This window comes from Apodemus sylvaticus, chromosome 14 (genome assembly GCF_947179515.1).
Source record: "Apodemus sylvaticus chromosome 14, mApoSyl1.1, whole genome shotgun sequence".
In the NCBI taxonomy this organism is placed as follows: domain Eukaryota; kingdom Metazoa; phylum Chordata; class Mammalia; order Rodentia; family Muridae; genus Apodemus; species Apodemus sylvaticus.
The window spans coordinates 91,419,184-91,436,030 of record NC_067485.1 but is presented as its reverse complement, the minus strand read 5'-3'; the positions used below and the strand labels follow the sequence as shown (position 1 = coordinate 91,436,030).

At 38.6% G+C, this 16,847-nt stretch overlaps 1 protein-coding gene across 20 annotated transcripts in view; it reads right to left on the bottom strand.

The window, feature by feature from the left end:
• LOC127664908 (ubiquitin-conjugating enzyme E2 pex4-like) overlaps nt 1–16,847 on the bottom strand; it is a 239,713-nt gene that overhangs the window by 45,672 nt on the left and 177,194 nt on the right. For 8 of the 20 annotated variants that reach the window (XR_007973275.1, XM_052157169.1, XM_052157170.1 and 5 more), the window contains 3 exons: nt 15,542–15,604; nt 13,173–13,209; nt 11,521–11,636 (listed from right to left, as the gene is read on the bottom strand). Coding sequence is in view for 15 of the 20 variants with exons in the window: in XM_052157169.1 (XP_052013129.1) it covers nt 11,521–11,636; nt 13,173–13,209; nt 15,542–15,604 (216 nt within the window). In the remaining 5 variants the exon portion in view is untranslated. Of the gene's footprint in view, nt 1–2,015; nt 3,054–4,329; nt 7,620–11,519; nt 11,637–13,110; nt 13,210–15,541; nt 15,605–16,847 lie in introns of those variants that run through there. The other 12 variants (XR_007973274.1, XM_052157175.1, XM_052157180.1 and 9 more) reach the window with 9 other exon arrangements.

Genomic DNA, 16,847 nt, shown 5'->3' with positions numbered 1-16,847 from the left:
AATCACTAAATCAATTGGGAAAATAATGTCTTATATGTTTGTCCTTATAACCCCCTACAACACATGGTTTTGAGGCTGTTCTCAGCTGGAAAATTCCAGGAAATGGTCCTGAACAAAGTCTTTTCCTTGGTCAATATTTAATATTTAAAGCTAACTTATATTTGGTCCAAAATGCTGGAGCTGGTTTTTCTGGCCAATCTCAAGGTTATCCGTTGATGTAGAATAGTTTTCATACCATCATCACAATTGTTCACTTGATTACCAAAGGACACCTAAGGTCATAGGTAAGGAGTTCTGTTGTCAGGTGAAGTGGTACTATAGGAGAATAGCCCCAGTTAAATGACTGTAAAGGATAATGCATGTCAAAATCACTAGAAGTCCAGAGAAAGGGACAGGCATTGCAGCAGCTCCCTGATCTCTGATCTTGTTAGAAGCCAGAAGTCTGTCTTCTCACTGTGCTTGGCTCTGGATGGCTTTTGTCCAGGGCCAAGAGAACAGCGTCCAAGCTTGATAAGGTTGGCTTTAGATAAGCTGTTTTCTGTCATGAACTTTTAAATGCACCTAAGTGAAGAAAACCACTGCTAAGGGCTCTACTGCAGATATCCACCCATTCCAGGCTCAATCAGCCAAGCTTAATCCAGCTTTTGATAAGGGATTGTCAAATTTAGTCTCAGAGTCTCAGAGCACACCTGGGGTTTGACAACAGGAGAATGGTCATACAGACAATAAATGTAGCTATATCAGGGTCATGACTTTTAGGCTACCCCAAGAGGTGTGTTACAAAATAACACATAAGGCAAATGGCCCTGAAGGCAACCCCCTGGTGCATTGTTTATTTTGAATAAAAATAACAATGCCTCTTCTTGCTTGTGAATTACTGTGTCAGGCTCTTAGCCATCCTCTCTCTGCATATAGTAGACTGCAGATTTAGTAATTCATTTTAATAGATTCCCACTACCTTTGAATCCATTTCTGTTACAAAAAATAAAAGACATTTGTAGAAGCCTTCCCATCCTAGAGCTGAGCATGGGCTTCTCTCCCTTATTCCCAGAAATGAGCCTGTCTTACACCCTGTTGCTCAGCACAATGCAGAGCAACTGTGAAGGATCTTATCGATATCTGATAAATAAATGAATGGCTGAGATTTCACATAAAACAAAGCCAGCCCTTCTGAATTCTATGGACTGACTCCAGGGAATGAGGAGCTTATTTCCTCTTCTTATGAGCAGTAATTTTTTTTAAAAAAAGTTTTTCAATTCTCAAATTACAAGCTTCATACATTGTAAATTTCAAAATACTCCATATGGTATAAAGTTCTTTTCAAAAGATACAGCATACATTTTAGAGTAAAATTAACCAATGTGAGGCTTGAAATGAGCATAGCTGTGCAGAGAGCTGGCAAGAGTGTCACCAGAGCAGGAAGGGCATGCAGATTGTCATCTGAGGGAGATCACAGGGAAACTGGCCGCCCCTTAGCAACATCTGCAAAGGAAGGGAAGAAAATACCCGGTGACATCACAGACTCCTAGCACAGCTAGGGTGTTCTAGAGGTGTGTGGTGTCATGACGGCCTGTGCTGGCCTCGTTTATCTACCTGGGTCATTTGAACAAAACACTCCCTGGCTTGGCTTTGTTGTGACTAGAATATGGAACCAACCCCCTGGCTCTGCCCCCACGGTTTTTGCTTCTGCGGCATAGTGTGGGTATGTAGGGACACAGACAGAATCCTGTGGCAATCAAGGATAGACTGTTCCTTCTCTGAGCCATAGGCTTCCCTAGGAAGGAGCCTTGGCCAAGTGTTTGTGTGTCTCTAGAACCAAGTATAGCGTCTGGCAACCAGCAGGCTTTTGTGAATAAATGACAAATCACAGAGACACATTATGGGAAACACAGGTCTTTTGTGTAACCCGTCCGGCAGGTCAGTTATTCCAGGGTTCCGAAGGGGTGCTACCTGCGGGTCAAAAGGGGGGAGAGAAGGAGGCAGGCCAAGCACCAAGAACAGCAAATCACTCTGGGTTGTGTCAAAGCCTCGTTTAATGTTCTGGGGTACACATGTTTTAAGGCTTTCAGGAGGGGCGTACCCCAAGGCAAGGACAAAGAAAGGAAGGGCAATCTAGCAGTTTAGCAGGAAGAGATAAGGGTCCTCCGGTGGAGACAACAGGTGTTTGCACAGGCTGGAGCCTGCCGCAGTTATCTCAGGACTTCCTTCCACTGCAATTACCAGAGTCGGTGGGTGATGATGCAGGCAGGACCATTCTGCAGTTATCTCGAGGCAATGGCTAAACCAATGCCCACGGGAGAGGCTCCAGTTAATTGTTCTTGTATTTTAGCAGCCACCACCTTAGGGCCATGAGTAAGCAATAGTCCGAATAGCTCAGGATGGCTTCCCACATCTCCTCCTTTTTTCTTTCTTAAGTTGGGGGCTGGCTATGGAAAGAGGGTCAGTGGAGAGCCTGTTTTAGGCTATGTGGTTTTGCCCCCACGTCCAGCACCGCAGTAACTAGGCCCTTTTAGATCCTAGTAGGGCAGGGCCTCTGCCTTAGGCTATGTAAGTTGCATCCACTCCTGGCATCACATCCCACTCCAATGGCTTAATCAGGCCCTTGGTGGGTGTGACGGGCATCCAGGTAGCGGACTCACAATAATCCCATAATGGAGTCACCCTGCAGCCAAGAGGCGGTGTGCATCTGGCTCGTGGCACCACAATATTTCCCGTCATTGGCTACTCCACAGCTTATGGCCCTCAGCCACTATTAGGAGCCGGAGGTCACCCTCTCTGGCATTGACGTTTCTACTGCTTAGGAACCAAGAAAGCTCTTTGCCTGCAGCAAGGGTAGAGAACTGAAGGCCGACGGTTGCTACCTCCACGTCTGTCAAGGCAGAATCAATCTGTGATTTAACAAAACTGGTTAATCTGTTAAAGGCCCAGGGGCCAAATGACAAAAGAAACAAAAGACCCAGGAGGGGCCCCAAAAGGCTGGAGAGCAAGGTGGAAAGCCAGGGTGAAATCTCAGCATCAGCATACTCTGGCAGCTAGCATGTTCCTTCAGCATCCTGTAGAAAGAACACAAACATACCTCTTCTCTACACTTAGAGTTCCCTGGCATTAAAAAATTTTAAATTTTATGGTATATAGAGATGTTATTATCCCCTCTTTTATTATAAAAATATTGCAAAGTTCTATGGGCTTGTTCTATAGTATCTTGTCTATGCGAATTATGAGGAATCTCAGTAATATGACCAATATCAAATTGTTAATAAGACATCTCAAATGACTGATTATAATAATCAGTTATAATATTTGTCTTAATCTGATTTGGAACATTTAATATTAAAAATAACATATGTAATGACTAATTTTATTTTTTATTTTGTTTCTTATGTTAAAACAGTTATAACTAGAAAGCTTGAAAAGCTGTCAATAGTCGTATGTCTATTTCTGATTAATTTTTTGAATTGTATTTGTATAAATAATTGTAAAAGTTAAGAATTAGTATCATTAAAAAGAAACAACTTTAAGCAATTGCAAGCCATGAGCTATATATGTATATTATACATATATAGCTACATATAGTAATATAGTAATATTACTATATGTAGCTATATATGTAGCTATATAGTAATATAGTAATATAGTAATATACATATAGTATATGTATATTATTACCCCACTGCTGGTGGGGTTGCAAATTGGTACAACCACTCTGGAAATCAGTCTGGCGGTTCCTCCGAAAACTGGGCACCTCACTTCCAGAAGATCCTGCTATACCACTCCTGGGCATATACCCAGAGGATTCCCCACCATGTAATAAGGATACATGCTCTACTATGTTCATAGCAGCCCTATTTATAATTGCCAGATGCTGGAAAGAACCCAGGTATCCCTCAACAGAAGAGTGGATGCAAAAAATGTGGTATATCTACACAATGGAGTACTATTCAGCCATTAGAAACAATGAATTCATGAAATTCTTAGGCAAATGGATGGAGCTAGAGAACATCATACTAAGTGAGGTAACCCAGACTCAAAAGGTGAATCATGGTATGCACTCACTAATAAGTGGTTATTAACCTAGAAAACTGGAATACCCAAAACATAATCCACACATCAAATGAGATACAAGAAGAAAGCAGGAGTGGTCCCTGGTTCTGGAAAGACTCAGTGAAACAGTATTTGGCAAAACCAGAACGGGGAACTGGGAAGGGGTGGGAGGGAGGACAGGGGAAGAGAAGGGGGCTTACGGGACTTTCGGGGAGTGGGGGGGGGGGGCTGGAAAAGGGGAAATCATTTGAAATGTAAATAAATTATATCGAATAAAAAAAAAAAAAGAAAAAAAGAAAGCAGGCTGAGAAAGCCTGGTAGGTAGGCTTGTAAACAGCACCCCTCCATGGCCTCTACATCAGCTCCTACCTCCCAGATCCTGTCCTGCCTCAAGCAATGTTATACTTGGGTTGTCAAGGTGAACCAGGTGTTCCTGGACTGCTCTGGTGGTGGGGGCTGGGGGGCGTCACTCCCTCTGTTGATTCTCACATAGGACACAGGCCCCACGACCGGCTGGCAGATAAACCACCAATGTTCTCAGGTCCTGGGCGCAGGCACACCCCTGGAGGTTTGTACCCCCAGAGGTCTTAAGCTCAGGATAATACAGTACCTAGTGATGCTTTTCTGCCCAGGCAGGCCGTGAAGGTGGCTGTGGGAAGACTCTCCCTCTGCTGTTCTCCAAGCAAGACACAGGCCCATGACCAGCGGGCTGGCAGGTGAACCGCCTATGTGCTCAGGTCCTGGGTGCAGGCAGATCCCTGGTGGTTTGCACCCCCAGAGATCTTTTTTCTTTTACTTTAAATTGTTCATTTAATTGGCATATACATAGACAATGACAGTAATTTTTATAATTTTATGTATATACAGTTTTAAGCTAGTTATACTTTTCTGCCCCAGGCACGCAGTGAATATGGCCACGGGGAGTCTCTCCCTCAGCTGCTCTCCAAGCAGGACATAGGCCCCAAGACCAGCAGGCTGGCAGATCCAGAGGACCCTGCTATACCACTCATGGGTATATACCCAGAGGATTCCCTGGCATGCAATGAGAACACATGCTCCACTATGTTCATAGCAGCCCTATTTGTAGTAGCCAGAAGCTGGAAAGAACCCAGGTGTCCCTCAACAGAGGAATGGATACAAAAAATGTGGTATATTTACACAATGGAGTACTATTCAGCCATTAGAAACAATGAATTCATGAAATTCTTTTTTTTTTAATTTTTTTATTCGATATAATTTCTTTACATTTCAAATGATTTCCCCTTTTCTAGCCCCCCACTCCCAGTTGGAGAGGGTGTGGAGAAAGAGGAACACTCCTCCACTGCTGGTGGGGTTGCAAATTGGTACAGCCACTCTGGAAATCAGTCTGGCGGTTCCTCTGAAAACTGGGCATCTCACTTCCAGAAGATCCTGCTATACCACTCCTGAGCATATACCCAGAGGATTCCCCACCATGTAATAAGGATACATGCTCTACTATGTTCATAGCAGCCCTATTTATAATTGCCAGATGCTGGAAAGAACCCAGGTATCCCTCAACAGAAGAGTGGATGCAAAAAATGTGGTATATCTACACAATGGAGTACTATTCAGCCATTAGAAACAATGAATTCATGAAATTCTTTGGCAAATGGATGGAGCTAGAGAACATCATACTAAGTGAGGTAACCCAGACTCAAAAGGTGAATCATGGTACGCACTCACTAATAAGTGGATATTAACCTAGAAAACTGGAATACCCAAAACATAATCCACACATCAAATGAGGTACAAGAAGAAAGGAGGAGTGGCCCCTTGTTCTGGAAAGACTCAGTGAAGCAGTATTCAGCAAAACCAGAACGGGGAAGTGGGAAGGGGTGGGTGGGAGGACAGGGGAAGAGAAGGGGGCTTACGGGAATTCATGCAATTCTTAGACAAATGAATGGAGCTGGAGAACATCATACTAAGAGAGGTAACCCAGTCTCCAAAGATCAATCATGGTAAGTACTCGCTGATAAGTGGATTATTAGCCTAGAAATTTTGAATACCCAAGACATAATCCACATATCAAATGATGTCCAAGAAGAAGGAAGGAGTGGCCCCTGGTTCTGGAAAGGCTCAGTGCAGCAGTATAGGGGAATACCAGAACAGGGAAATGGGAAGGAGTAGATGAAGGATCAGGGGTGGAGGGAAGAGGGCTTACGGGACTTTCCGGAGTGGGGAGCCAGAAAAGGGGAAATCATTTGAAATGTAAATAAAGAATATACCGAATTTAAAAATAAATCCTGTCCTATTTGGACTCTTGTCTTGACTCATTTGGTAATGAACAGCAATGTGGAAGTGTAAGCTGAATAAAACCTTTCCTCCCCAAAAAAAACAAAAAACAAAAAAAATCAAAAGTTTGATTTTTAACATTTTAAAAGAACAGCTACAGCACCCAGTTCAATTATCTGTGCTGAAGCAAGGGGACACTCAAAAGAATAAACATGTGATCTAATTATATGAGCTTTACTCCCATAGTAGATGCATTTTTATAGGATGCATGTATAAATCTATAACAATATAAAAACATGTATAGAGGCAAATTTTTAACAATTTATCTTTTAGATAACAATTATTAATTTTGTCAAAAAGTCTTGTCATGTAATAGATTAATGATTAATAATAATCAATTTGATTGCTGTTTAAAATAAGGAACAAACATTTTATCATGCTCTTAAAACATTCTTTTTTTAAAAAATATTTTTATGATTTTATTTTGTAACTTTTTATTATTATATCAAATCTTTATTGGAGGATGTCAAAACCTTATTTGGAGAGATTTTATATTAATGTTCTCTTTGTTAAGGAATGGAAGTGAACATATATCATCAACTGTTGACAAATACTTATGGTAGCTTTCTCCAAGTTATGTCTCTCAGTATTTGTTTTGCATCTATCTTGAGGACATCAGAAGCTTAAATGACGAACTTAAAGCAGTGTCTTAGGCAAAATATTTATCTTAACACCTTTTGAAAATCATTTTCTTAAAAAATTTAAATGCCCAATGTTAAGAGCAAGCCATTTCTTGAGGAATAACCTTCTAATGAAAATCTTAAATCTATAATAATTTTGTATGTAGTAGGCAGGCCAAAATTTTAGATCTAAGTTTGAACTTCATTTTGAACCACATCTGTATGGATCTGTTAAAAATGTTCTTTTGGCCAGAAACTCTCTAAGTGAGGCCTGCAAGACAAAACTGCATCTCTCAAGCCTCTGCAGCTTTGAGCAGCTTTGAGGCAGCTCTGAGCTTTGTATTAACTCAAATGTAAATCTCCTGATCTGAGTTTGTTATCTCTAAGGCCAGACCTACACCCACCGGTCCTGTAAAGAATAACCTGTAATCAGACCCTATTGTATAGAGGTCAAATAACAAAAGGAACCTGAGACTGAAGAACACACACACACAGAGTTGGTCATCTCTGAGTCCATACTCGCCCAGCCCCGATGTTCACTTCACTAGGCCACAGGCTCTAACACCTCACTTTATTACAGATAATCATGGTGGCTCAAGCCTTTAATCTCAGCAATCAAATCTCCACTTTCTGGGTCAGCATGATCTGTGGAGTGAAAAGAAACAGATGGAGAAAAGCTCAATATTTCTTTGTTAGAACAGTTATTGTAAGTTTTAAGGAATATAATAGCTTGACATTCAAAGTCTGGTTCACTATCACCTTTCTCACATGTCTAAGCCAATGCTTCCTAATGAGTTCTTCCTTCTCCATGACTGCCCCCCATCCCTGGATGTTGTGTAGTGAATGTGTGTGTGTGTGTGTCTATGTGTGTGTATGCTCGCACATGCACACAGGACTACCATCACTGGAGGATTAAATATAAACAAACAAGACAGGAAAGCTGGAGGAACGATAGAAATAGCCGAATATTTTCTTTTTTCTTTTCATAGGAAGAAAAAAGAAAAAGAGAGCTGCCACTGCAGCAACATCTGCCACCATCATCTTCACCACCACCACCAACAAAAGATACTTGTCAATCTCCTTTTATTATAATAATTAAAATTTAAAATTGTGTGTGCTTGTGGGTGATCTATAGCACAACCCTCACAGGAGGATTAAATAAAATTAACCAAGAGATCCAAGGCTACATAATAAAAATGCTAAAACATAGATGATAGACAGACAGATAGACATATAAACAGAGACAGACAGAGATAGACAGATAAAGAAGAGAGGAAAAGGACAGAGCATAAGAAGGCTAACGACTCATAATGGCCCCTCGAAAACAAGGAAGGCTGGAGAGAGAGGTCAACCTCCTTATGTTTATTAAGGCAAAATCAAAAGAAAAAGTGAAATGAAACAAAACAAACCTAGCCAAATATTTTATTTTTCTTCAGATATTAAAAATCTTTTTAAAAAGCACACAATCATCCAAAAGGAAGAGAGAGAGAGAGAGACAGAGACAGAGAGACATAGTGAGAGAGAGAGATGAAAAGATCTATTTTTTTACCACTTTTTATTGTAATAAGAAAGTAATGACTTTAAAAATTAAAGCTGGCCCATCTTACTTTAACACTCATTAATACAATTTATTCTGTTGAGTAAGACAGGGATACGTGGTCAACACTACCATAATTTAATAAGAAATTTTAAAAAAACCAAGAAAACAGCCAGTAAACTGCTTGAACTCATTATGGTTTTTATTATTAAAAAAGAAGGAACAAAATAAAGGTTAATGGTTGTATTTTCTAATTGTTAATAAATAATCATTAAATATTAAAAATCGGTCCACTTTTCTAAAAAAAAATTGGTCCATCTTATTATTCACTGTTGTATCATGAGTACTGTACTAAAAACAAATTTTGGCTTTAATAAAAAGGACAACTTGTCAACTAGGAATCAAGGTGACATGGAGAACAGAATACCAACTTCACCATTGCCCTAATTAGAGACCAAGAGTGATATACACAACAACCAGGCAACTAGCTGACAATCCTCTTAGGAAAAGAAAAGTTAAGGAAAATGGCCAACTTAAACCTCATTTAAATAAAGAAAAAAAAAAGTCCAGATTTGACATCTGGTAGACCTGGGGTGGAGGAAATTATGATCCAGATGGGCAGAAATCTGGCCAACATAGTAACATACTGGGCTGGAGAGATGTCTCAAAGGTTAAGAGCACTGACTGTTCTTCTGAAGGTCCTGAGTTCAAATCCCAGGAACCACATGATGGCAAACAACCATCTGTAATGAGATCTGACACCCTCTTCTGGAGCATCTGAGGATAGCTACAGTGTACTTACATATAATAAATAAATGAGTGTTCTAAAAAAAATTAAATTAAATTAAATAAATAAATAAAAAACATAGCAAAATACAAGACAGAAGGAGGCAGGGGTGGGGGTGGGGAGACTGATTGCCTCTCATTGCCTTTCCCCTACCCAACATGTACCATATTATCATCACGCTTTGAGGGAATATAGAGAGTGGAGAAAGTGCCTGCTGCCAGAGATCCGCACATCCCATCTAGATGGACACCAAGCCTAGGAAGCTAAGGTTCCCACAATTCTTCAGTGCCCCAGGATGAAACACAGAGATGGGTTGGGGTTGGGGCACAAGAAACACGAGGACCAGGTCCTTCCATGAGCAGACTAGCACCTCTGCCCACAAGACACTGTGTTATTCCCAGCTTGAAGGAACTAGCTATCCATCCCTCCAGGACAAAGAGAAACCTCAAGCAAGGTGTGAGGGCTGGAGACCAGAGAGACATAGGTTTTATCCCTCACCTTCTCCCTTGCCTGCACCTCTGAAAGGATGCTCTTGGCTATGGTAGGATAGGAGTGATAAACGACACTCAGCTTCACCTACAACTCCCCTACCACCGCTAAACTTAAACATGCTTGTACAAGACCAGTGGATAGCAGAAGTGGCAGCCACAGGAAACAGTCCACATGGTTCCTCTGAAGGAGGAGCAGGGGAAGCAGTATTGGTAGCTAGAGAAGACCAGAAAGGGAGACCCCATTGCCACCTCGTACAAAGGTATGCTTAAGAAACTAACCATAAACAATGAAGCAAGGCCTAAACAAGTTAAGAAAGTTACCCCATGATCTACTGACAAAAATCACTAAATCTCAAAATATTCTGAAAACAGATAACAGCTAATAAAAGCCTTAGAAAACTTGAAAAACTCATTATATATATAAAGTATAAATGTGTGCCTACAATTATGCTTCCCAATACACTGTGTAAGCAGATGATTACAATCAAGAAAGACTAATTCCAGAAAAGAAATCCAGATGCCCAGACTCTGTTTTGCCTCATCTGGGTCTTTTATAAAATAATCCCAGTGTTTTATATCTGACAAAACAGGGAACCAAAGTAACTTGGATAAAACCAAACTCTAGATCCTTTCTACTGTGCTATAGATCAGTCTTCTGGTAAATGCTTCTCTAAAAGAATGATTTTTTTTAAAGATTTGTGGTTTTAACAGTTTATTCCACAAGGAAACCAATGAGAAACGATTCCCAATTTCTTTCAAATTGTAATGCAAGGTAATAAAAACACATAAAGGTCTTATGAATGTGAAGAGACTAGTTTTCTAAGACAGCTATGAAAATATTTCTTCTAAAAAACAAGTTCACTCAAATGAGGCATTTAGATTCTGGTTCCAAAAGATTGTGTCCTTTCTTAAATCAGGGTTTCCCTACTCTGTAGCCTTCCCTTGAAAATACTGTTCTCCTGGTGCTATCTCCCAAAGGCTGGGATTAGGTACCACCGTGTCTACCTTTAAATTCTTAAAAATACTGAAGAACACAAACTTCAGTGTCTTCACTGTGACATAAGCAAAATGGCTAATAACTTATTTAGTTAATACGAAAACAATTCACACCATGCTTTACAATCCCAATCTAAATTTATACACAGTAGATTGGGTTTCAGGAAAACACCATCATCCAATTCCAGAAAACATAACTATGCAGTGGTCATCTGCTCAGATTTAGATTTTGTTGTGATTCAAGTTGTCACTTGTAGAAGTTTGGATCTAGGTCTTCTTCCCAGCCCCATGCTCCCAGAAATAAAACTCAGACTCAAAATATGTATACTTACAAATATCTTGGCCTTATAGCTAGTCTTCTCTGACTAGGCCATAGTGCATTATAACCCACTTACTCAAATCTACTTTCTGACACATGACTACTTACCTGGGCTCAGGTACCATGTGTCAGTCTCATCACATTTTCCCAGGCAAATATCTCATCCCTGGCTCTATCCCAGAATTCTTTCTGCCTTCTGAATGTCTCATTTTGTATTCTACACTTTCCTATAGGCTGTAGTTTTCTTTTAGTAAAATACACAAGATATTCTCTCTACAGTCACTAGCATCCTTAAAACCTTCAACTTCAAATTGTTAATTATTCTAATTCTACTTGTACTTCTAAGGTACCAACACCACCAGCAATATCCAGAAGCCACCCAGAGGTTACTATGGCTTTTAAACACTCATGTGTACCTGCTTCTCCTTTCAGGATTTTATTTTGGTAATACTGCCACTCCAGTTGGATGTTAGCACCACGATGAAAAGGTGACCTTCCTGTGCCATAGTTGCTGACAGAGCCACTGTTTTTCCTGTGAGAAAAAAAAATTGAATTGTTTCTCTACGTACAAAAGGATGTTAAGGTCATGTAATAGAATTTTTTCATGCAATTTTAATTATATAATATTTGTTCTTTAATCACTTATGCATTAAATCTTAAAAAGCATTACCATATAACATCACCTAATGTTTTTTAAGACAGGGTCTTCTGAAATTCTCTATGTAGACCACGCTGGCCAGGAACTCACTGATGTTCACCTGCTAGGATTAAAAGCATGCACCACGCATGGCTCCAGCAATGTTTCTGTAAACCGACTCAATCTAAAATCAGCAGAGTCAGTTTTCCATGGCTTTTCATTTCTTACAATGAAAAGCAGACAACTCAGATCCCAGGCTCAAATTGTAGGAATAGACAACAAAACAAAAACTATAAACAGACTTTTACAATTCGGATATAAATACGTTTATCCTCCCATTTTATTTTTTTTTAATTTTATAGCAATAGAAACAAACTGGAGATTCATGCACAGCAATGAAAATCTGATGTTTAACATATAACCAAATGTGAATTTCAGACCCTCAGATTTTGCTTTGGTTAAGAACATTACTTTAATGTATCATTTCCTTTTATGTATAAAATTACAAGACAACAATAATGTTGTAAAACTGATGTGCAAGTAAAACACCACAGGCTTAGAGGGCAGGAGACTCAGAACAAAGAAACACATAACACAGAAAGTCTTCTTGCCTCTCCATATAAACTAGAAAAAAGAACAATTTTCTAGAAGGTAAGTTGTCCCAAGGCTAAAACTAATTCTTTCAAATTCAAAATAATACTTTTCAGAGCTAAGTCACAACTACCTAGGACAAAAATAAAGCCTTGTTGGGAATCTAGAATTTTCTAGGATTTTCACATAAGAAAAAAACTGACTTTAAATAGAAAACACTATTGTAGCTTTCTTGTCAAGAAAGAACTAAGGAAAAATCCTAAATAAATGTTTCAATACTAGTAAGTAGTACACACATAAACCTAAAATTTCATTTAAAAAAAAAAAGCAGACTGCCCAGATGACTCACCTCTAGAGTATAAAATTATCAAAACCCAAAGATTAGTATGTTTACCTACATTCATAGAGGAGAGTTACTTCAACAGAAGAACAGAAAGTCTGAAGACACAGGATAATAGAAATTTTCCCTTAACAAACAATAAAAAGATATGAAAAATATCCAGAAAATATCCTCATCTATTTGAGATAATACAGTCCTCAATTTAAGATACTCTTCTCTGTATATTTCAGCTTACACCAAGCAGTAGTTTTCTAATTTTCCTACACTTGTGAATATAGGCTCCAGCCAATTTGAACAAAGGAATAGATTTGACTAAGAAAAATCAAAATACTTTCCAAAGAATACATTGTTATCAATTTACACACACACACACACACACACACACACACACACACATTGATATGTATCAACTTTCTTAAAACAAACAAGAATACAGACCTTTGAGATCTGTTATATTTCTTATAGCCCCTGAGACAAAGAAGCAATCAATATCAACATGCCTTACAGAGCTCTGCTGTCTGGGCCAGCTCAATTTGCCTAAAAGGAAAAAAGAACATTCAAACCCAAACTAATACTTATCATTTAAAACAGATTAGTTAATTTTAGAAATCACATTCAAGAAGAATGGTATCATAACATAATATAGAATATACTATGGACTGTATACCACCTTAATAGATGAATTTCAGTTTCTCTAGTTATCTGATAGAATTTTAAATCACTTCTAACAACACCATGGTATTCTTTCTTATTCTATTTTCTAATTGTCTTCTTTTAAAATTTAATTTTACAAGATAAATTTGATTATTTGTAACAATTTTGGTATGTGTAGTTTCACATACTTAGCTTTAATAAGCTCCATTCTGCACAACTCTACAAACTTTATTTAATGAAACAACAATAACAATGGCTACTGCCTCCCAGTGTTCTTGATAAGTATTAAAACAAAGAGGTTTACAGGGGGATAGATTAATTCTCACAGCACTATGGAAAACATTACTACTACCCCCACCTTTTATAGACTAGTAATTTAAGTCCCACAGCTGATGAATGCCCAAATTGCAATTTAACTCCAGTCTGCTTGATTTCCAACTTTTTAGGCTATCATACTACTCTTCTAATTAGACATATTTCAAAAAGTCCACAGAAAAAAACAAAAATCTACATACAAAGGGAATTTTTCTTTCACCATTAGATGTTACTAGTTCTGCAGCACATTTATTGCATTTATGGAGCTGAAAGTTAATATTATTTCGTAAGGACAATTACTGACTTAGAAAAACCAGAGATTGTTTATAAGGATTATTATAATCCAACTATTAGGATAATATTACTTTATAATAATTTTATTACAAATACCCCTCATGGTGTTCCAAAATATAATAGTACAGGTCCTAAATCTAAGAATCTAAACTCTAAGAACTTTCTAAGCTTATAAGAAGTTCTGATTTCAAAGAATATGCTTGCGTATCAGCTTTAAACAACAAAACAAAACAAAATAAAAAACTTACTCCCGAACAACTGAGCCACTTCACGTACTAACTGTGAGGCGATTGTCTAGTCCCACTAGGTGCAAGGCACTGAACCTTTCTCCCTGCTGCTTTTAAGCAGATGTATGCTGGGCATCACTGATTCCTGTCGTTCCTCTTGCAGAGAGGAAATAGGCAAGAAAGGCAAACACCCATGCATGCTCCTGTCACAGAAAGTGGCAGAGCAAGGACTCAGATCCAGGCTACACTAAATCAAACTCCTGCCATTCTCTATGTAAATTTCACTAATCACGATCTTTCTTTTGTAGAACAAGGTATCAAACTCAGGGCCTTGAATATGTAAGGCAAACAACAATCACAATTCTACTGTTCAAAGTACTATGAAACAGAAGTTAAACAACCTAAAAAGTGTTAAATATTTAAGGGGCACAGAAGATTTAAATAAAATGCCTATCACATGGTTTCTTACAACATATAAATTTAAAAATTTACTCCCATTCATTGACCTAACTCATAATAGTATTCTAAAGCTTTCAAGATCAAGTGACTTTTGGTTAAAAAAAAAACCAAGAAACAAATAACAGATGGCATTATTATGAAATATTCCAAACTACTGGCTAAAAGCCTATTTAGATATACAAACAAATAACATAAGAGCAACAAACATTCACATAGAAAGACCCTGCAACTTTCTAAAACCCCATTAGCATCTCCCTCTTTATGCCTCCCTTTCCACAGTTATAAAGATTACTATCATATAATCTTGAACCTTACTTTTTGCCCACAAAAAAAAAAAGAGACCAAAACCTTTGTCAAAATAACTGAACTAGAATCTAGTTTAAGTAACAACTATCACAAAACAGCTTCCTGTTGGATTGGGATGACAAGTGTTAGCCACACACACAAATGAGACAATCTACATAGATGTTAAAACAATCTCCCTAAGTTTACCACATAGTTACAACAGTTCTATTTCAATTTTAATTTTTAAGAGTGCATTATTGAAACAGCCTTCTAGAAAATCTCAATTACCCTTACCAATCAGCATCATTCTCACAGGAGATTAGGAACGGAATATAAAATGTCACGTTTATACAGCTCATAAATTCAGCTGTTTATAAAGTCCCCATGAAGAAGGAAAGCTTGGAATCCCAGTGCATACAGCACTGAAATGACCTGACAATTTGAGGTAGCCACAGTTAAGTTTAATGGGAAACATAGTAGCAAAGTTTTCAGTTATAGTTACTGTAACTTATATAACCTAACATTCCTAGAGGATTTTTATATTAAGAAGTTTGGAATCATTAGAATACCAGTAAGAACAACAGAATGAAAGCATCAAATAGAACTGTTTTGAAGAAAACAATTTTAGTACCTACCTGTGTCAGGTACAAGGGAAGACCAGCCTGTTTTTATTTTGTTCCAAATCAGAGGAAGCTTGCCTGTTAAGATAAAGGATTGAGCAGGAAGTGAAGATCCACTTAAATATATTTAAAGTGCAAATTTACTAGGTATCACCAAACACCCAGAAGTCAACAAAATGATGTATTTAAAAAAAATCAAGCCAGGTGCAGGACTTAAACCACAGCACTCAGAGACTGAGGGCAGGCAGGTCTCTGTGAGTTCGAGGGTAACCTGGTCTACAAAGTGAGTTCCAGGACAGTCAGGGCTATACAGAAAACCCTGACTCAAAACCAAAACAAAATTCTGACAGTTAGCTTTAGTGTTGAACCATTATGACTCTAGATATCAGTAGTAGCATATCTGACAAACAAATATGCATGTATTACTGGCAAGAAAATACACTGTTAACAAAACATGTCTATGGTGCTACAGCAGACTAGACAAAGGCATATTTGGAAAACAGCTGTGTAAGAAATATAGTAAAACACACATTTAAATAACTAACACTATTTGGATTTGTATTAAAGAGTCAGACCACACAAGCAGACCATCATGTACTTAGGTGATGCCATGTGAACCTTCTCTCTATTTTAATTGGTCAATCAAAGGTTAGAGTCTATGATTGAGTAGTGGAGAGGAAAGGTGGGATTGGAGGTTCAAAAGGGGGAGCAGGTAGAGGAAGAAAAAGAGAGAAGGAAGAGGAGAGGAGGAAGCCACTATGGACCACATGGATGGGAGAAAGCACAAATCTTAGTGATTGGGAAGTAATCTTTTTGCCAATGAAGACATATGACTTATAATTAAAATATTTGGATTATGTGTCATTTATATGGGCTCTAAGGGTTGGAAATTTTAGCAACAAATTCGTGCACCTTATATCCAGCTTAGAACTGAACTAAATTGAGAGGAAAATCCAGCCCCCTATATCCTAAACAACCAGAGGTAACAACGCAGCCCTGAGCTGGGCCACAAGGTGGCGCCAATGTCACAGCATAGTTGGGGTTCCCTGAGCCTGAGAAAAATTCAAGGACCCAAAATCAATGCTGCCTGAAAAGCAACATTCACAGCTGAAGATCAGCAATTGAACAACAACAGCTATCTTTCCAGAGCTTTCTTCACAGACACAGCAGACTGATCTAGGCATTTCAGCTGCAAGCCAAACTTCCCCTGCAGCTTTCGAATTTCCAATATCCCCCCACCACACTTCTAAACAGGGCACAGGACAGACAAACCAGCTCTCCCAAATGCTTACACTGCAGGCTGCCTAATATCAACACACAT